This window comes from Montipora foliosa, chromosome 1, assembly GCF_036669935.1.
Source record: "Montipora foliosa isolate CH-2021 chromosome 1, ASM3666993v2, whole genome shotgun sequence".
NCBI classification, from domain to species: Eukaryota; Metazoa; Cnidaria; class Anthozoa; order Scleractinia; family Acroporidae; genus Montipora; species Montipora foliosa.
Window position 1 is genome coordinate 18840500 of NC_090869.1, and position 22132 is coordinate 18862631.

The 22132-nt window shown below is 39.2% G+C and overlaps 1 protein-coding gene and 1 long non-coding RNA gene across 5 annotated transcripts in view; one reads left to right on the top strand and one right to left on the bottom strand.

The window, feature by feature from the left end:
- The window catches only part of LOC137992042 (uncharacterized), a 29677-nt gene that overhangs the window by 4336 nt on the left and 3209 nt on the right, over positions 1 to 22132 (bottom strand). The window contains exons 2-3 of one of the 4 annotated variants that reach the window (XM_068837112.1): positions 19789 to 19992; positions 1473 to 1630 (exon numbers count right to left, since the gene is read on the bottom strand). In XM_068837112.1, the coding sequence (XP_068693213.1) occupies positions 1473 to 1630; positions 19789 to 19835 (205 nt within the window). In that variant the 5' untranslated portion in view covers positions 19836 to 19992. The other 3 variants (XM_068837129.1, XM_068837121.1, XM_068837137.1) reach the window with 3 other exon arrangements.
- Positions 8263 to 16388, top strand: LOC137992062 (uncharacterized). Its single transcript, XR_011121636.1, has 3 exons — positions 8263 to 8415; positions 9912 to 10997; positions 16305 to 16388. It is a non-coding gene; the product is annotated as an uncharacterized lncRNA (long non-coding RNA).

Genomic DNA, 22132 nt, shown 5'->3' on the forward strand with positions numbered 1-22132 from the left:
GTTTTTGGCGGACGCGGAGCACCATTGTTAAGAAAATATGGTAACCGATCGATGCGAAAAATTTGGTTTTATAGCCATGACGTCATCGACCGTCCGTCCGTACGTACGTCCACCCCTCCAAGTATCATGCTAGTTTACAGCATACATCTTTGGACATGTTTTGATCAATTGACACCTGTCAAAACAAGGTATCCGCCGACCATATCGCGCGCTTAAGCTTAGAGCTCACCACGGTTTTTCGATTGGATTACAGGTTCAGCCCAGGTTAGCTCACAACATAAGCGAGGCTTCATTTTTCGCGCGCTTTCTTTGGCTCGACGCGGCTACATGACATATCATGATAGCTGTGGTCCACACTGGCGGCTACACAGTTATCCAAGTCAAGCATCGGAGGGATATAAACTTAAAGCTGAGTGTTTATTCTTAATTTGCTTACAGCAGCTTTTTTCTCTGTATTGCAATTTTTGGCATATCTTTAGAAGCTCTGATAAGGTTACATGATGCCTGAAGGACCTATGAATAAAACAGAAACGAAAGGAGAGCGAAACAGAACGACAACAACAAAACAGAATACCAGTAATAGCTCATACTTAGTGGATGAAGTTACTCCACAAATTATTTCCTTGGGCACTAAACCGTTTGTTTTTTTCAAAAAGTGGTTTAATCGGTTTTTCTTTTGTTCAGGAATGAAAATCGAATTTTTATTGTCAACTGGAATTAAGTAACAATTATCTGTACTCTTTTGGACATTTTGATTTGTTTGTTTTACTGTAAAATGCAAGGGAACAAGTGCTTTTTAATCCGTTTGCCCAACTGGTTTTCGATGTGTCTCGACAGTGACAAGAAAATTTTGCCCTTATGTTATAAACACATAATCGCAATGAGTTCTCGTCAAAATTAGGGGAAATTTCACTAGCTTGTGTTTTCAGAAATTCGTTTAAAGCACCTAAACGTTATTTAAGTGTTGAAGCGGATCTTGTTTGAAGTTCGTCCTTTCTTGGTTGCATTGCCGTATTTTGCCGATTCTTGTTCCAAGCCAACCTGGCGTCTTTCAATTAAATACATAAAAATGTGAATGACCTCGCTTTCAGAGATAAAGTGGAATAACGTACATCAGTAAAACTCTTTTTTGACCTTGAACTGACAACATTTTAGCGTGATTCCTATTCGCTGGCTATTGACAGTTTACTCCGAAATGGCTTTTTTCCTTTTCCATTCGCTCGCTGAGTGTGTGCTTGTTTCCTTTTAAAACTCATGCGGTTCAAGAAAAATTCATTGCTAAACTGGTGAATTCCAAAGAAAATTTCACTCGAAAAACCGATATCGTACTTATCGCTCCGTGATTCATGCGACATCGGTTTTTAGCGTAAAATGTACAGTGGAATTCAAATTACTACCTAAGTTAATTTTCTTGTGGTAGCTCTCAGACGTGCAAGCAAAGTCAATCGCTTAGTTACGACAAACACACTTACCACTTCCAGATAGGAGAAGAAGATTCCCTTCATAGGTAATTATGAACGCTGAGCACAACGCGGAAAGGAGGAAAAGCAATCGCACATTTTTGGTATGGCTCAAAACCCGCCTCATTTCCACACCGAACAATCGACACACCAAGAGGACGCAATAGAACCTGCAATACAAAAACCCCTACAGTCATTTCCTCAAGGAAAGTGGCAAAAAAACAGTGGTAGCATCAGAGGTCCCGGCCCTGTGTGATTCTCTGTTTCGGTTTTTCCCCGATTCATGTGGCTATACCTCCAGGCCTAATGCAGCTGCCACTGCATTAGGCCTGCATTAGGCCTTGCATTACTATACCATTACTATACAGCACGGCAGAGGTTTCTAAACGTCGAACGAAATCAAGTGTCGCCAATCCTAAATAAGTCTTGTTAAAAATTGTTTAGCATTAAAATAATTTCTCAATTCAGACGGAGACGTCGTTTGAAACCAATTCAAGCAACTACCATACTACTGACGAATCGGAATTGTTTCGAACGCCACGCACTGACATACATCCTCAAGTCTTGTATTTAGTTCGGGTCGGCAAGGAAGCGATGTTGCAAATAGGGCTTTTTAAATACCTGCAAAACGGAGCAATAGCAGAAGGAGAGGGGTGGGGAAAGGTGTATGGTTGGCATTCATTAAGACCAGCCCAGAGCCAACGGAGACGTGGAGTTGAACAAAAGTGTTCACCCTATTTTTAGTTCTGCAACATTCAGTTCGTGATTCAATTGGGAGGTTTGCTAATCACTCAAGAAGCTTAAGAATCACTCGAAGATGCTGTTAAGACTCTTGGGCGCTTAGCATATCTAAGAATAAAGGAAAAGCTCACCATGAAATATGTTTTCTAAAAACAATTTTTCCCAAAGTGTACACTTCCTTGTCCACTAGCTATAATAGCTATAAAAAAAACGTTAAACGCTGCAGCTGTTCACAAGTGGCTGCATTATGAACGCTTACGAGAAGTGTGTTACGAGTCTCGTAAAGAACTGACCCTTCTCTAAGAAGCTTTCCACGTACATTATGAGTAGGTGCGAAGACGCAGAGAACCAAAAAGGTTTCTGCCCTTCTTTCTCTGACTCCGTACTGAACTGTAATCTTAATGTTCCCATTGAGTACATATTTGTATTCCGGTGAATCAAAAAGACAGTAAAAATAGATGGAGGGCGGCGTAGTCCAGTCATCGCTGAGGCCGTCAAATCAACACGCGGTGGCACCGAGCAAGAATCCCGTTTTCACCAATGTGTTGTTTTGTGTTTGGTGTTCCGAAACTCTGCTCTGCTTCGTTTGTAAAAAGCTAGTCAACACGTTGCCGCCCCCATGTTGCGATTTGAATCCAGCACTGTTTCATTAAAATCGTTCCTTTGAAATCGAGTGAGAATCCCATCTCGGGGATCGAGCTATGTTATCGACTTCGTAAGCGTCAAGTAGACCTTGCCCATGTGAGACTTTACCTTTGGTTCTAAAGTCACGAGTGTAAAAATTTCGTTCTACATAGATGCTGCATGTGCACTCTTTACGTCGCTACTCAAGTGAAGTTGATTATTTTCAATGAATCTTATTGCCGAAGAACGGCAATCCATTGAAATCAATATTCTGAGGAGCACTACATGAAACACTTCTAAATGATCGCTTCCATGATATTGTTAAAGGAGCGACACGAGTGTCGTGGCTTTGATTACGCAAATAACCTTTCCGGCTTCAACTAGGCAACAATACAATCTCGGAATATATCATGAGGAATGTCGAAAAACGACTCGAGAAAACAATGATTCTACAAAATCAAAACAGTCAAGGATTCAAAGAAGAAACGAGAACACCAATTTGTCTTAGGCAAATCGTATTTCCCATTTGTAAAAATCAAGTTGGGGAAACCGAGCGCTTTTTAAGTATAACCGTTGAAAATTGACCTCTAACGCGAAATGCTAAGACTGTCAGTCTGTATGGCCCTTACTTTCCGATCCTTAGGGTTTTACCGGAAAGCTGTCGACCAATGGTAGGTAACGTAATATTTCTATTATCTTTTAAAAAATTAAAATCATTTCAATTGTGAATAGGTTTTTAATGGCGAGTCCATTGTTACTAGAGATTTGATTGATATAAAATTGTCTGTCTTTCCTTGCATTAGCCATTTTTGCTTATCTTCCAAAGATGGGCGTAGCAAAATCCGTAGGTATAAGACCAAAGATTATAGTCTTAAGATTTAGAAACGAAATGCTAATATTTGGTTTCATAAACACGGATTCTTTATCATTCCAAATAAGCGTGGATATGCCAGAAACTACAAAGAAAAAAATTTCCTGTAATGTAATGTAATTTTTAATATACGGTGTGGATAAGTACTTTGTTGACCTAATAATAATAATACTGCTCCTACTACTACTACTACTACTGCTACTACTACTACTAATAGTACTACTACTACTACTACTACTACTACTACTACTACTACTACTACTACTACTACTACTACTACTACTACTACTACTACTACTACTACTACAACTAATAATAATAATAATAATAATAATAATAATAATAATAAATTCATTCATTCACTCATTCATTCATTAAGATGAAGCAGAGTTGATTCTTACAACACATCACCGAAAATTAGACCGCCGTAAATTGTGTGATACATTTGAATAAGAGAAAAAAGTTTTTAAAAAATCATGGGGAAGCGGAGTAGCTTTTAACAACTCTCCTCAGAAATCTTCTAAGAGAAACAAGTGGCACCTGTTCAAAAAATCCATGTCGACATGTCCATTCGAATTCCTTTTATGCAAAGTGTGTTATATTCAACATTTTTTGTCTGGTTCGACTCACAACCATGTCGTAAATCACGTGACCGAAACAGAAAATACCTAAAAACTCAGCGAGTTAACTATGTTTTTCACCATATTCTTACGCAACAGTGTGAGAACATTCTAACACAAAATCTGTAGCATGGATTTTAACAAAAAAAATCATTTCTCAAAAAAAGTATGACGTCATAAGGCGCTCCTTTTATACACTTTTCAAAATATCACTTCCATTTTTTGTCCAAATAAAAATTCCATGCTACAGTTTACGAAAAATGATGGAACGGTTCCCATCCGGTGAAAAAAACCGCCTTTTCCTTTCGTTGACTGAGAGTTTTTAACATGCTTTTTTTTTTTTTCGGAAACGCACGGCAGAGGACTGGGATTAGTTTCGCATGCGCTTTCTGATTGAAGTGATGTCAGATTTCCCTTGAAAAAAAGTTACTTCAAAGACCATCCATGCAACCCTTTTGTAGGGCTCTTGACTAAAAAGCTTCCTTAGCAACTATTGTCTTTCTGTAGTTAAGAGCCACCGCCCTTAACTACACGGTTAGTTGTTGTTACCCTGGCAATGCCAAGGACGAGTACTAAACTGCCGAAACGAATACCTGGACTGAGAACTACTTACGTTGGCCTAGCTCTATTTACAGGTGAAAAACAGTTTTAATGGTAAAAGCGCGAATGCACAACCCGCTACTTCTTGACAAAGCGTAAATTCCAGAAGGGCATTGATGAGCTTACTGCATGTTTAAGCATTATTGAATTTCATATATTTGAAACACGGAATGGGCATAAAACGACAGTTAGGAGGATCATCCCAGTCAGATAAGCAAGTGAAACAATTTACAGGGTTACAGAGCACGGAATGTAATTGACTGAGAGTCGGTTTTCATGAGGGAGGAAAACCGGATTACCCGGAGAAAAACCCTCGGAGTCAGACTGAGATGACTGAGACTCAGCCCACATACGACCCAAGGCCAGGGTTGAACCCGGGTCACAGAGGTTGACATGCGCGGTTGATAACCGCTAAACCACCCTGACTCCCCAACAAATAGAGTAACTTTTAACTATTAAATTAACAAAAGGTGGTTTTCACGTTACGACGGTCACCGCCGCCATTTGGTGGAGGATACTTAACAAAAGAACTCTGATTAGCCCCTTCTGTTAGTCCACCGGCAATTGTACATTACATCATTATCATCTGTGTCTCTAGAGGTTGGTTGCAAACCATCCATTGGCGATTAAATGAGCTAAACAGACAAGAGTGTTTCTGTTAGTTGTCATGGCAACGCCCACCCCTACCTCCCACCTTGATTGGACCCTCTCACAAAGGTGAACCTGACTGCGCTAAAAAAGTTTCAAAAGCTTCAAGAGATTACAAAGCCGACTTTTTTGCGCTAAGAAGCTTTTATTGACATGGTGACAATTAGAAATTTGTGATCCATGGTGAGTTAATTGACCCCAAAGATTTAACTGAAGTGTGAGCGGCGAAAATTGCGCTCGATTTGAAGAGGCAACGTGATGCTTCCTGACATAATCCATGCCTTAAGATTGCTGATAACCTTTCTTGACGTAAAGAAGAAACGTGACGCAAACAAAACCAAATCCACACGAAAGGGCATCGCATGAGAAGCAATCTTTCTCGAGCTGAAGTGATTATCACAACATTGACCTTGCTTTTCTGTTCGTGGCCAAAAGACAATGACTCCATTTGATTCAGAAATCAGACAAAACAAAGAATAGGCCTTTTATCTTGAAAAATGCTGTTGAACAGGAAAGGATTTTAAGCGGACAAAACGTTCCCTGGAATTTAAAAAACCGCAAGGCATCAAACTGCAAATTTCCTCTAGTTTTCATTTGATGAACACCTTAGGTCCCGAGATGCGTCAAAGTGATTTAGAATTTTTTTTCTGTAAATTTTTCGATCCGTAATACCGAACTTTACCTCAAGAAATTCATTATTCGAATCACAAAACAAACTCAACAATTTAATCATTAATGATTTTACTTATCACAACAAATCTTGACAACATTATAATAACTAATTTTAAGGATTAAACCACTGCAAAAACCGTGTACGATCAAAACTTGCTCTACGTTGGATAGATCGTGACCACACCAAAAAACTTTAAAAATAGAAAATATACTGCAAAGGTTGGTCAAGACAACGTGAATATAGGCGTTGTTACAATATAATGCCTAGCGTAGATTTTATGAAGGGCAATTTTGTCACTAACAACCTTGATTTCACGTGGCGCAATCTTTTGATATTGCCATAAATCACAGCAACAAAGATAAAGTGACATTACTCGGATTGTTCTTCAACAGCCTAACGAATGGCTGGAAGAGGAGGTCAGGTACTGCTCTATACTGAGACGGAGGCTTGGAAGAGCAAAGAATGTTACTGAAGCCGCCTCGTATGTAATATTCATATTCTTAGGATATAAAGAAACAAGGGAAAGGATGCAAAATGAATGTGGTCTAGAGTAGCTTAAAGTAAATGTCAAAATTCAGCGCTACAATTAGCCCGTCGAAACTCATAACCCTTCCTCAAGGACCACAAACGCATTATCCTCAACAAACCTTTCGACTTTCCAAAGCAATATGTTCTTTTCAGGAACATAAACCTCAAAAAAGGCGCCAGAAATCCATACGCTAATCATAATGGTAGGAAAGTCAGGAAATTGTAGAGCTGAATCCCTAAAAGATACATATATCGAGCAAGCGGTGCATTCCAAGTTCTGGGGAGTTTCATTAAATATTCAGTTCAATGAAGGAATCTAATGCATTGTCGACGGGATGTGAATTGAGAGTCGCTGGCAATGTGTTGAGGAACCGTAGAATTGTCTGTGCCGCTTTGCTTAAATGTTAGGTTTTTTTAAAGGTTGGTGAGGATTTCAACTCTGACAAACTTGTGCAAAGAGATCGTTTGTTTTCTTGTACAAACAGAAAAGTATGACCGCTTTCGAAACGAAAGCAGCGAAAGAAAATGAATATCTCGAAAAATCACGCAAGCAATGATTACAAAGGTGGGCCAATGACTGCAAGAAAAGAAAGTCATTTACTCGACTAATGACGACTTTCTAGAATCGTTGAAGACCATAGATTACGATTCTTTCGTCTTAAAGAATCAGAACATCGGTCATTAAAAGGCATCCAAAAAAATTCAAAGCACGCTGCGAAACTTCAGAGTCTGAAGTTTCACAAAATACTTGTAACAATTAATTAGCAATCAATTCGCTGCATCTTCAAATGAATCAATGAAAAGGACATTTCACTTTGAGATAAAATCGCCTTCCAATAATTTTTGCGAAAGTTGTAATGCAAGATCCAAACGTGAGCTAGGAAGGAAAGAAGATGAAATCGTGCTAGAGCGGACAGTCAAACAACTTAGAAAAAAAAACTTTGTACCTCTTTCCACTTTCAATCTTGAGCTGTCAGACCAAGCATCCCACTAATAACAACGCATCCATCAGCGGACCCATTACTTTCTCCGCATTTTAGAATTCATAGACCAAATTTTAACTGTGATCTAAGTTCCCGAATTCTCAATGCCTTGTGGTTTTTAATAAATGGTACGCTCGCCGGATACCTTTCCACACTCGACGCACACTTCAAATTCGTAGAATATATTGTCTCTCCAATTGAGCTAACACCCGTTGCTGAATCAGTAGGGAAACGTTACGGAATCTTTACGTGCGATGAGTATTATTGAACGTTTTCTTGGGTTCTTCTTTCAACCAAATTCCTCAAACTGATTTCTCCGGATTAAGCTGATAAGCAGTTTCCTTCGTATGAGATTTAACATAAGCTGGCGCTGATACAACAAAGTGATTTCTTGGGCCAAAGGGTGAAAATAAACAGATGACAAGAGACTAATCTACCATTGCAGGCCAAAGGTCAAGATGAGAGCAGGGATGGCACAGTGGTGATAGCACTCGCCTCGCTGCTACCAATGTAGCCCGGGTTCGGTTCCCGCACTCGAGACCATTATGTTTCTTTGCTCCGAGACGTTTTCCTCAGAGTTCTACGGCTTTACCCTCTCCTCAAAAACCAACATCTGTAAATTCCAATTCGATCTGGATGCAAGACCTTCCTGAAAAACCACCTCCGGGTGAGTAAAGCTTCTTGGCTAAATGTCTCGAATTTGTCAAGGATCCATTCCTTATTGCGGCAGGATTAAGTCCTACCATGAGAAAGATTAGGTTGTACGATAGAGTGAACTTCGCCTTCCATGGCGCATGTAGCATGTTACAAGTTATTCGTGAATGATCGTTAAAGTACAGTTGAATAAAATGTAGTGAATGAGGCAACCTTTAGAGTCACAGGAAACATGAAAAAAAGCGAAGCTGGAACAGACCAAGCATACGGCGGATCGCGTTATGCCGGCACTCTTTCCTACATTACTACTGGTCAAGCCATATTGGAGATGGTCAATTGCCAGTTCGTGATATACCCCGACATAGTTGAGTGTAACTGAAGATAAAAAATACATGAATTTATGTAATCCTTGAACGCGCCAAGACAAGAGTGGGTATGGAGTAAAGATGCTTTCCGTAAGACCCGAATAATTGCAAGAAACATCAACAAAAATGTTTAGACGACGCGATCGATTCGAAGAGTAATTTGTTAGTCGACGAGAAAAGATCCTCATTTAACCCGCTTACGGCGAGAGACGAAACCAGCCGCGTTGTCGGCATTATCTTCCACAGAGAATTTGGGAGTGACATCGGCAAGAAAGACGACGGAAACTTCAAAAAGCAATCAATAACAAAAAAAAAAAAGAAATGGATGGCAGTGTTCTCTTTACTGGGTCAGTGCCATATGGCAATCCAGTCGAAACCTGCGGCTTTTTTTTCCGGTTTTTTTTCTGTGTCGGAAATCGGAAAAGTTGCGCAATAGGGACTTTCCTGTCACTCTCACGCTAAGTGTTGTCTTTTTGCTTAGAGTCTTCTTCGCGTATCTTTGGTAGGTTTCACGGGGTAGTAGAAATGCGTAGATTTTATTGCAATTGGATTATCTATCTCCGAACGGCAGTGAACCGCCGAATGGTGCCGTCCACACAATCCCTTTGAACCCGTTTTTCTATCTTTGGCTCTTCTATTCTCCACACCCGAATGATGGAACATGCGGCTAAAAAAGAGAATTCCAAAGGAGGAGCTAAACTCTCAAGAATTCAAAAACTCACGACGGTAGATAGACGGCGAGAAAGAAGACATCATAAACAGTGTCTTATGTTTCAGTCCGAATTCTAGTTTTACCTGAACAAACAAGTTCACTATGATCTCGTGATCGAATTAAACTATGCGATATCAAACATGCGATGAAGGGTGCGGTTCTCTCATTTTGTAGTAAATGAATTATTATGTGATCCAAGCATGGGAACTCTCGTCAAAGATGTTAGACAGGAGATTTGACCAGAATAAGAAGATGAAGGGCACGGACGTTCACGGTTGAGAGGCTTTGTGCTTTGTACAAAAAGTCACTCATAGAAATAAGAAAATTGTTTTCATACTTTACTGGTGTTTAGAGTGTCCATATGCACACATGCACAAAAAAGGTGAAATAGATTTCAACTCCTAAAAGAATCATTATTTCTCCCTCTGACAGGGCTCTGAAGTGCCACGGTGTTGCCGGATGGGACCAGCGTGGAGTCTGTACAAAAAGGATGAAATGGCACACGGAACTAAGATGGTCGATGGTCCGGTAGGCCAAGGAAAAAGGGAAACGAATGAACAAACAACAGAAACGACAGACCCTATGCAACCTTAAAGGGGCACTGTCATGCCAAATTTGCTATTTTTAGGTAAAAAAAAAAACTGGGTGAAAATCTAAATTAGTACTTAAGCTCAAACGTACAAAGAGCTGTTCGTATTCAATTTTTGGCGACTTTCTGCGGACACCATCTCCAAACTTGAAAAAATTGGCCAGTTTTCAAGTTTCAATCCATTTCCATGCTCTCCATCCATGGATGCAAATAACAAAGAATAGCTTCACAGCACTTCAGTTGTTATTGGGAAAACTACACCATTATTTTTTGGTCTTGATTGATCTAGTGCTGAGAAGTTGACTGCATGAAATATCGTGACACTGCCCCTTTAAGAGGGCACATCCCAAGGGCTTCATTTCCTCCCGTGCGGGTTCACTTTCAGAAACAGCAGCTGAGGAAGATCGTATAGTCTAGGGCAGCTGAGAAAGGGCACACGTTCTAATTTTAGACGCTGTAAAGAACTTCGTGGTAAATGGCATTAACGCGTGCGTTTTCGAAAGACGAAAGTGGATACATCTGACGTTAGCACAACGCATTAGAACCATCAGTTATGTTGAGGGATTGGAGACATGAGCTCACGAATTGCACGAAAGTTCTTTTTTATCTCTTTGATAACCTCAACGGTACTGCCTGATTCCTACCAGTTTAGTTCTTGGATAATCGCTGATGCTTTGGTATTGATCACTGAATGAAGCTCATGTATGAGGTCACAATTCACGACCAAATGCTTCGACACTTCTGCTTAGTGTCTTAATCAGGGGAGACCCATAGCTGTAACATGATTCCATTTTTAAAAAAACTCAATGATCAGCGTCATTTTGTTTATGTTATGGTAAACTGAAGTCTTGTTTTTATAGTTTGGATAACTCCGCGAACAAAGACTGACAGTTGAATTGGCACACTCAAGTTGTGTCCTCTTTATGCATGTAAGTATTAAGGAAATCAATCAGCTTAGGTTTACTAAACGCAGCACCACTTTACACCTTTCGTGACATTTTGGCTTTGGGAAGGGATGGGGAGGTCTTGGGTAAAGATTCATTACTCAACACTGTCGCACCAAGTTACAAGTATTAAGTTCTTCGAAACACTAACTTGTCAAAGTTCTCTAACAGATTCCTTTAACGAAAAGACAAAGAAAGAAACTGAAGACGGAAAGTATTTGTTTCAAAGCATGCATTAAAAAGTGACAAAACATTCATCATCACTTATCAATTATTCAATAATTCTTCATATTCCTACTGGCACAGAGAAAAATACGACGCAAGGATAACATCTGTTATTCCACTAACAATGAATCAAGTTATCGGCCATAAATTTAAAAAAGTGATTAAGCAAAGTAGAAAATACGAAGTTTAGTTCTTGGGCAAAATCAAAAGAAATTAATTACAACATCCTTTGGAATTGGCTTGGGGAATGTCTTTCCTCTTTGAAGCGCTAAGTTTGACAGACAATTCAATGACAAGATTTTACAAGCTGTGACTAAAATGACCACCTTGTATGAAACCCAGCAAACAACTAACCATACAAGAATGACAAAACCTGGATCAAATCAAGCTTTCCTTGATCATTTAAAAACAAAAAAGTTTAACAGAGTAAAGATTCGCATGAAAAACGGTTGGCATGAAAAATTAACCCACTGATGAAAGAAAGGGACAAAGGGTAACTTTCCGTCTAACCTCGTAAAGCAGTACTTGGCCAATACAGAGCCTTCGCTTTATTTTGCCGTCTCTACAGCGTGTTTGCTTTCTGGTTGACACAAACGCTTCGAACTGGAGATGGTGCCCTGTATTGAAGAAGTCTATGTAACATTGAAATTATCTGATAATAGGCGCTGGATATATAGTCCACAGTCACGCCTAGTCAATAAACAATAAAGCGCTATAGACCAACATGAAAATGCTTTGCTGCGCGACATACTGTCTGCCAAGAGTATTGAAATTCAAAGCAAATATTATGAAGATATTGCAATAAAACTCGCTCGACTGCGAAATAAAATAGCCTCGACTGCGGTCTGTACTTCGCATTAGCGCATAAACACACGCACGAAACAAGAACTCTCTGTCCATGATATAGACAGCCAACTGAGAGCATTTCACTGTTCAGAGTGTCAGGAAAATCAAATCAAATCTGATTACCCAAAAGATAGTACTTGTATTCTCTCTTAAAAGTAAAACTGAGATCATGAATAATAGACTCTCGTAAAAAAAGATGTCATAACATCTGCGACTGAAACTTGAGTCTCTAGTTGATGAACGCACAGAAAAAAAAAGAGACTAAAAACCACTTCTCTTTTTACTTTTTACTTTGTTAACTTTGCACGGCGAAAATGATCAATAAATTTGAAGGAATTTGTTGGAATCGATGTTTTCGATTTGAGGTTTCAGTGCCAAATACTGAGCTCTAAAGCACGAGGAAGTAACAAAAATCAGTGAGAGAGTTAAATTTTCATTTTTATTTTAGTGTTCTCGCGTGACTGATTATAAAATGATAGCCTTATGCTAAATAAGCTTAAAATGCCAACAAAGTACAAGTCACGATCATCTTTTTCGCCCAACCTAGCTATGAAGAGCTGATAATTCCGAAAATCGAGAAAGTTAATCAGTGCCAAATCGAAATAACCGAACACATGCAGACGAACGTTTCATCGATGTAAGTAAATGAAAGCGGTTAGCCAAGAATGTGCCAAAGGAAAGAAAACACAGCCAAAGAAGACCCAACTAACTTAATACGAAATGGTTTCTTGTTATTCCTCGTAATCTTAGCCTTTCTGCAATAAATGCGGTAATGTCAACTCTCATCTATTTGTTTTACACATGTTCTGTTGTTGGCAGCTTTCGCAACAAGCCCACCTAAGTTGTTTTACTTTCAGGTCAGGTCAGCTTAGTAATGAGCTCAGCAGGTAAGCATTGCGGCTAACCGTTTCTGGAGACATAGAGTTTCTAGATAAATCTTTTGACCCCATGACACGCTCTGTCGTCGCCTCGATGGAAAAATACCGCACAAAACCTACATACAGAAGAGTTTTCACGACGAGAAATTGTAGGAAAGAAAACCATATCGTTACCAAGTTATTTCAAGTACGATCTAAGTTCTCTGCAGTCAAAAGCTAGCTTTGCAATCACGGTCAGGTTTGAAGCGATTAGAAGGGGATTTAAAGTCATCGCGAAAATTGCAACGCCACTTTTGGCAAAAGACTTTTTCATCACATCAACTTTTCCTTTTTGTCTATCCGGCTGTAATAAGATCACCGTCATTACGATGATGAGCAATAAGGATTTACTTCTGTTCGTGTTGCATTTTTGCTAGTTTGTTTCCATTCGTGACACAAATAGTTCGTCGTCAACGAAAAAGACGAAGTGTTTCCTTCTTGGTCGCAGAGAAATCGAAATGGAATAGGTTCATTACATGTTACGGAGCATTCGGCAGTCACGGTATGTGAGCTGAAGAATTCAAAACATCTTTTTTTTTTTCTTGTGGCTCTAACCCAGAACACGTGCGACAGGGCGTACATATTCTTACCCTGGCAATTTCAACCTAGCCTGTTCCAGGCTCTCAGATAGTCGAGAAAACGAAAAGAACTGCGTGGCCTGGAACAGGCTAATTTCAACCCAGAACGGTGCGGATGACAAATTAATCAGACAATATCTAGTTCTGAAATTCTAGGAAAAAACAATGGAAGAAAAGAAGGAAGGAATTATTATCAACAGTCGCCCATATTGCAAGCTCAAAACTTTTCGGGGTCGCTGTGTTATATAGAAAGAATTCCAACAAATATACCCTCTTTTTTGTAAGAGCCTTCTTTTATACGGAACGTACAGGCAGAGAACATACCTACGCTGAGTGCAACGGTTAAGAATGTCTTAGTTTGCTCATTTGTAATTTCGGAGTAGTATAAAGAAGAGTAAAAGGGCGGTAAAACTGTAGCCTAACAGGACAATTCACTCAAATAGGACGTTTTTTAAACATTAACAATGTGGTTTTTCTTATTGCATGATACAATAAAGAACAACTCAGTTTCTAGTACTGAGTCGAATTTAGGGCGCTTTCCATTTGACAGAACTGACCGGCCAGACAGGGAATTTGAAAGGACTAACTCTACAACGCATTCAAATTAACATACTCCTCCAGAAGAATGCGAGGGATTATCATGCAAGTGTTAGGGTTAGGGCATTTTCTCCGCAAACTTCTGACAAAAGGAAAGCACCCTTAGTATACCACACAAGTCAAAGAACAAGTTAAGGTGGCTCAAACCAGTTTCAACGCTTCCAAGTGACGCTCTTATTACAAGGATCGGCACCACAACGTTGTATCATGTATTAGCAATATTGTGGTACCAAATGAAACACAAATTATTGCTAAACAAGACACAGTCATTATTGTGACGTAGTAGGTCACCGTGGCAACGGGCAAGGCCTGTAAAAACACCCTTTATTTTGTCTTTGGTTGCTTATATTTTTTAAAAAACGAACTCGGCAACCCCCATTTTTTATTTCTGAAAAGTGATCAGAAAGGCAAGATGAAACTTTCTGCAAAGTTAAAAAAATTATGTCTAGTGGATTCAGAGCCACCTTAATTCTGTGATTTTTTTAAGGTGGCTCTGCATCCGCCAGACAGAACCTTTTTAAACTTTGCCGAAAGTTTCATCGTGGCCTTCTAATCACTTTTCAGTAATTAAAAAAGGGGATCACCAAGCTCGTTTTTTAGATATGAGCAAATCCAAAATATAGGGTGTTTTGCTGGGCTTTCCCGTTGCCAAGGTAACTGATTACATCACAATAATGATCACACCTTGTTTGCAAATAATCGGTGTTTCATATGGTACCATAACATTGCTGTGACGTGATACAGTGTTGTAGCGTCATTCCATCTAACGAGAGTGTCTTCTAAGCGTTGCAACCCTTTCGAACCTCCGTTAATTTAAGTCAGGCTCAAATGGCAAAAAAATTAGAACGTTCAGCCTCAGCCGCAAAATCATACGCGGTTCTTCTTTAAAAAAAAAAGTGTAACAGCGTTACCGAAAAAACCGACTGGAACGAGCTAACCAGCCGTACTGATTTCAGCAGAGAATTTTAATTCGGGACAAAACACCGGAGAAGACAGGTTTTGTTGGTCGTCCGAGAGGAATTCGAACTGTGGAGTGTCGTCTAAGTAGACACTACACAGAGTCATTTTGCCGTCAATTTTTATGAAGAACGGAATCAGTCCGGTTCATTGCTGTTTCAGTTTGAACTTTAATATAAGGAATAAGGGTCTAAGTGTAACACACTTTTCACCCACTGGGATCTTCACTGAGCTTTGCAATTTTCGACCAGAAAATCAAAGGGGGTTAGCACAAATCGTAGGTAGAAAACGGGGTTAAATAATCTTCGATTTTCCGACGCTTTCCCACAAGCGGCTGTCAACACAAGTACTAATCATGGTTAACTGCTTTTCGTCCAATGAGTAAATAGAAACCGGGTCAAAGTGCGTATGCAAACTGAGACGGGCTTTAAGTTTCTCAGCATTGACAGGATACGAATGACCGCTACTGATTCTCACTGAGTCCCATGCAAGAATTACCCAATTGGAGTTTGAATGTCTTAAAACAGAGCACATTAGCGCGTGCATTTGTTTCTTCTTTTGAGGGGGGATGGGGGGGGGGGGAGAGGGTGTGGTCAGTGGGATAGTTATTTTACAGCTGATGGCTGACTCTTCATCGTTTTGAAAAGTAACATAAGTATTTTACGCTTGCAAACTGAATCATTTGTTCCCTTCTCGAGTATATAAAGGAAATTTGAGCAAAGTTGACTTCAAAGCTTTGTGTTCTCGGCTGTCACCATGAGAGGCAGCGAGGGAAGAGGTCAACTCCAACCTCGCTTCCATTCGCTGGCACGGTCACCTAGAAACGCACTTTGCTGGGCCCATTCTCTATCCTACAAGATTGCAAGGCTTACTGGCAACAGCTTAAGTTGTTTAGCTAACTCTAATTCAACTACAATGCACATTTACACCGGTATAAAAGATGACCAAAAAGCTGCGTGACGTTTCAGGTGACTGAGGTTTCATTATGACCAGTTATGAAACACGAAGGGGAGGTCATTTTTTATGCTTGAGGATCGCCTCTGTTTTCAAGATACCAATGTGGCACCGGATATATTAACTGTTGTCACACTGCAGTCTTTTACCAAGGTAAAACCGATGTACTTAGGGCAAATTGTCTGAGATAAATTCATCTCGAGTTTCATTTTACCTAGGTGAAAACTCTTGAAACGTTACACTACCCTGGGTTTGCCAGAGTGGGAAAAGAAAGATCTGGTTCTGGACGCCTTTCCTCGCACCGTAAGTTGGATAGTAAGCCGTTGTAATAACCTTATTGCGGTTCGTCTTGAGAAAACAAAGTGTTTCTGCAAGACTGAACTGAAACAAAAACAAATACTTGCTCTAAATGGTGCCATCGTCTTTGCGCTTTGCAGTAATAAAACAAATTTAAGTGACGGCAAAAAGTTTACTAGATGACCTCACAGAGTGTTTAAGTCATTCGCCGACGAGCTTTTATTGGTTAATTACCTGGGGAAATTAATTTTCCCTAGCTATCGCTTTGGGGTAGCTGTCAAGGAAAATTTTTTTTGTTCTCGCGACATATCCAAGCTCCAGACGAAAAAATTACCCCGAGGTAAACTACTTGGGGAAAAATCGGTCACTGACTGAAAAAAATCAGTTTCCCAAGGTAAACTCAGTGTCAACAATTCGAGTTTACCTAGGTAAAAAGTCTGCAGTGTGACCACGGCTAAAATTATTTGCCGTGTCCCAGATATTTTCTAGACCATTCGAGTGTCAGAGTGAAACATTTTGAACGTTGCATAGAAACTGCATAGTGAAATGTAGATGGAAAAGAAAAGGAGCGAATAGCAAGAAGAAGGCAGGTCCAACCAGAGCAAGAAATCCAGATATCAAAAGTATACAGAGAATTTTCGCTGCTTGAATATTCTTTCCAGCTTAAACAAACAACTTGCCGATTGTCACCACCCGGTTGGCTCTTACGACAAACAATAACATCACGGGCGCACTCGATCGGCAAGCGGGTTTTGGCCGGTTTTGGCATCTGATACCAGTGCGTTATGGTTATTACTTGTATTTCGTTTGTCGCAGCACCACGTACAATAAACCAAGAAAAAAAACAGTACCAGCGAAGACAGTAAGATGCATGATTGTGTCCTACACAGCAACCGTAAAAGTGCACAATACAAGTAATAATTCAAGAAATAAATGGACCCTGTTCTTGTTCTTTCTTTTTGTTTACGATTAAAAATCAGAAAATCATAAACTACGACGATTCCTGCCATTGCAAACTACGCAAAAAAAAATTCATGCAGTGCTTTTATCTTTTCTCCAAAGAAATCTGTGACCTTTTTTGTGCAACTCGAACAAGAGAAGAAAGGTTTCAAGAATAAACAAGAGTCGTATCATGCTGGTTTAAGTGTCAAATAAGAGTGTCTGGTCCTTTTGAGCCACGTTTTTCCCACGGTCAATCTCCAAAATAATAATAATAATAATAATAATAATAATAATAATAATAATAATAATAATAATAATAATAATAATAATAATGATAATAATAATAATAACCTTAAACCAACCAATCGGAAGTCACATGTCCAATTTGCCGCTTTTTGTTTTTTTATTCTCTTCAGCAATTTTTTTATCTGGATAACCCTTGCACATTCAGACAGTTTTGATCGAGGAATTTAGCAAAAAACAAATGCGCGACGCACTGCAACTTGCAAAAAGGAAATAATTAAGGAGTACGTCAAAATTTGTGAAGGTTGAAAAAAACATGCAAAAGATTCCAAAAACGTATTTTCTCCTATTATTAATAATAAAACTGACATATCTACAATTATCGCCTGAATAATTGGTATGTAGAGAATAAAAATGGCGTCTTAAAATGCTCTTACATCAAAGACGCTTGAACAAAAAGGAAGTAAAGTTGTCAGACGCAGACGTTCAAATCAATGCAACAAATTTTTCGAATCCATTGTAAATAATCCAGATCACAAGCTACATCAACTCCTCCCACCAACGTTCACTTGTAAATATAACCTTCGTAATCCGCGGAAATTTGTCAATCCAGCCACGCGCACCAAGCGTTTTTCATCAACTTTCATAACATCAATGTGCAGACGCTACTGAGCTGCTGAGCTACTGAGCTGCTTTAGTATTAGTTAGTTATTATGGTTATAAATTTTTTAGAACTTATATTTTTGGTATTTATAGCATATATTACATAAATTTTTACAATTTGCATTTATACAATTATACTGTAATTTCATGCAATTCAGCCTTAGAGGCTGCTATATGAATCTTTAATAAACCTATACCTAACCTATACCTATACCCGATGCCATTAATATTACTTCGTATTGCATTTTTTTAGAAAGGAAAATGCGTTCTTTTGTGATTAATGATTTCTAGGATAATTACTGGTTCATGTTCAAAAAAAGATGATTAGTTTTGACAAGGAGGGCTTAGTAAATCAACAAATGCCGTTTTTCACCTCACGAACGCGAGCGTGAAGTTCAAATGTTAATCAATAGTTTTGATTTCGTTCCCAACGACACGAGAAGCTTCACAGCTTCTACGAGCTGAGCGCGTATCATTCTGTGTATGTTAGCTGGAAGTCAATCAGGCCCTGCAAGGTGACAAAAAACTTACAACCTAACAGCATTATTTGATTATCAGCGATGATAAACATTGCATGGTAATGTTATCAGCTAACATGCACAAATCCAACCAAAATGCTCATTGCGCCAACGAAAAGTGCTCATATCAAATCAGCCACAGATCTAGTAATCTAACACGGGAAATATTACCTTTGCAATTGGGCGATAAAACTGATATCAACCCAGTCGATCTCTCTTTGCTCACTCCAGGCGTTAACCAGAAAATAACCCAGCCTTCTCCCGTACAAGAGTAGTTTTTGGATAAGGTCGTCTCTACTATCTTCGTGTGCTCGGTTTACAGCGCCAGAACACACAACCTCACTCGACGCGAACCAAGTGGAGACCCTACCTCGTCTCCAGCAGCAAGAATCACTTGAGGAATGCAAACTCGAGATTTCTTTGAGTATAGAGTTGCTGAAAACCTGGAGTTTGTAAAAACAATCCCCGAGAGAATCCCGCGGATACCAGGACGGCACTCTTCTTTTGAATATGAAAAACAACCCGTCTTTGTACACATGTCATAAACCACACGAGGTAAAAGAAATACAGGATCGAACCATGTGGTGTTTAGATGACGACACACACACAGAGAGGAATATCAAGGATCGGAAACTGCTCAATTTCTGTCAGCACAACATCGATATTTTTTCCCGACTCACGCTGTCAAAGTACTTCGCTTATATTTCACTAATGATTTTATAATAACAACGAACGCTTACATCTCGATACAACAAATACCTCTCTCTTGACCCGATATTTCAATAAAGATTTCCAAATCACAGCTGCAGACAATCTGAGCTATTGTTTGGCGCGCAGCATGAAAAACCTTTTGAAACAGCAGCAATTCGCATGACAACCCGAAACAAACCACGAGACATTGGCAACTAAAAAAGCAATTAAGCGCTTTTGTTGCGAATAACTGGTCGCGCCAACCGCACATTTCCTCGCCATTAAACCCAAAGCTCAGAACGTCATTTTCCGATTGGCTCAAAATGCCTGGGGACAAAAACTGACATACCTTGTAATTCTCCGTTTTTCGACCGTAAAACTTGCACGCTGCCACATCACTCGGTCATATTGTTGCTGCTACTTTAGGCGCTTTTGCGTGATATTTTTTTCCATCTCCAGCACGGATCTAAGCACAACGTTTCGAAGTGGTTGTATGTGAAAACCCTGTCATTCCAAAATGGACATTTGACATGCTTCAATGATATCTCAGTCCCTAAAAGGTAACGTGACATTTTTTAATAAATCCAAGGCGTTTTAATTTGTTTGTGTCTGTTTATGACGGGTTATGACAAAAGGGAGAGGATTTCAGAAATAAACTGCCTTTCAATATTCTGGGAAGTTGAGATGTTCCCTGACTGACCAAGAGCCACAGTAAATTTAATCACCTCTATCAAGTAGCACATTGTTTTCTTGTAACACCCCAAGTCCTTAACTTGCTCTTGACATATGCGGTATTCGAAAAAAAGAGTTCATGAAACCACGTTTTTTACGAATTCATGTTTTAACAAAAAAAACACAGTAATCTTGACAACACTGTTACGAAACAATCCTCTTGAAAAAACTACTAAGTCCTGTAAACCATCTCTAATTTTTTAATTTGGCGTGAAAGAAAACAAAAAATGCAGTCATTAATCACGCCTATTTAACGACGTAGTATAACGACTATTTTGACAATTTTCTGAAAATGTCCTAAGGGCTTTTCCATCTGTGACAGAAGCAAAGAAAGTAATGCTATTTACGGTGATATTTGTGGGTATTTAACTCCTGCTCTTAAAATGAGGACAGATGATAAGAGCCACAATCGATTAGTCAGTAATGCAATTTTCGCTTGTTAGCATTCTTTTTTTTTTCGGGATATCAGTCGCATGTTGAAGTTCTTTCCTTTTGGCGAAATCACGAAATTATCTAATGCCTGCTGGCCTTGCCAAATAATGTTTCGGGGAACCAAGCGCGGAAAAAATAAAGATCCAGGTAAAAGATCAGTTACGTAATGACTGATGAAAGCCATTTTAGCGAAGTCTCGCACGAATGTTGAATTGTTGATTAATCTTCTATAAAATCCTGCATGGCAAGCGTAAGAGAATCTTGGGATCGGCGCGCTGTTACAGATGGCATTCACTTCGAAGGTTTTCAAAACAAACACAATGAAATACTTCGTTTGCAAATATGGGCGAGGGACAAACCTACACGTAGTACACCCCGGATGCAACACTGAGCTTACCACAAAAGTGAACTCCTTCCCAATGCTTGCAGACAGAGGAAAGCCTAAACTTCAACTTTTTCTTATAGCCGTCCAGGAGACGCTAAATCTACGTACGTTTTCCGTTGTGATGACATTTAGTTCCTTTCAGTAGGCGTGCCGTAATTTTTGATATAAATTTTGCTGTTAGAATCGGCTTCAAAACGACGAAAAGAGACTTCAGTTAACTCCAAATTTAATTTCTACACAATTAATGGCATTCTTTTACCATCAGGAAAAGGTTTGTCCTTTGCACGCGAATCTCACCTTAAAATTTAAGTTATGCCTTTGCGGTATCTTATCTAATTCCGCAATAATTCGCTGAGAACTTCATTGTCTCAGTAGTCCGCATCGTCTCCGCGGTCGTTATGTATCATTCTCAAAGTATTAAACTGTGGATACTGCTTAGTGACTATTTCATGTAGAGGCAATAATCGGCAAAATCAGTTCTCATTTTTGGTATCTTTGAGAAATCTCCATGTCCTCGGAGCTTAAGAAATATGTTACATGCTTCCCATGAAATTTCCGTTACCTCACGGTCCATTTTTAACAAAACTGGTCGGCGCCTTTTACGCAATGTGAAAGTGGACATCCTAACGAAGAGATTTAGTCGTTTGCAATAGAGCTGCTGTCTTGATTTGTTCTTATAGCAAGATCATCGCAATTTGACCGTGTCAAAAGTCTCCATGCACTGCAATCTATTTTAAAAGATCAAATCAACAGCAACCATAGTTATTTAGCAGTCTCTTTTATTTGTATTATTTCAATTAGCGATGGATACCGCGTTCGCATGATGAAAAGAGGATTTCCTGCTATATCTGTATTGAAATATTTAATCCCTAAACATCTTGGTATTTAAACTCAATGCAGCTAAAATATCCATTAAAATAGCATAATAATGAAGTAATTATGGAGAGTTGACAGATCAAAGAAAGACTTTCTTTTTCCTGTCAATTGTACCGGACGAACCATATACAAAATGGTAACCAATTACGAAAGAAAAAATGACAAGTTTAATAAAGGAACAGGAAAATTCCATTAGCGGTATAAAACCCAAATTCAGTTGAATAATCGCAAATCACGAGGATGATCTCACAAACCAATCAAGGAGATT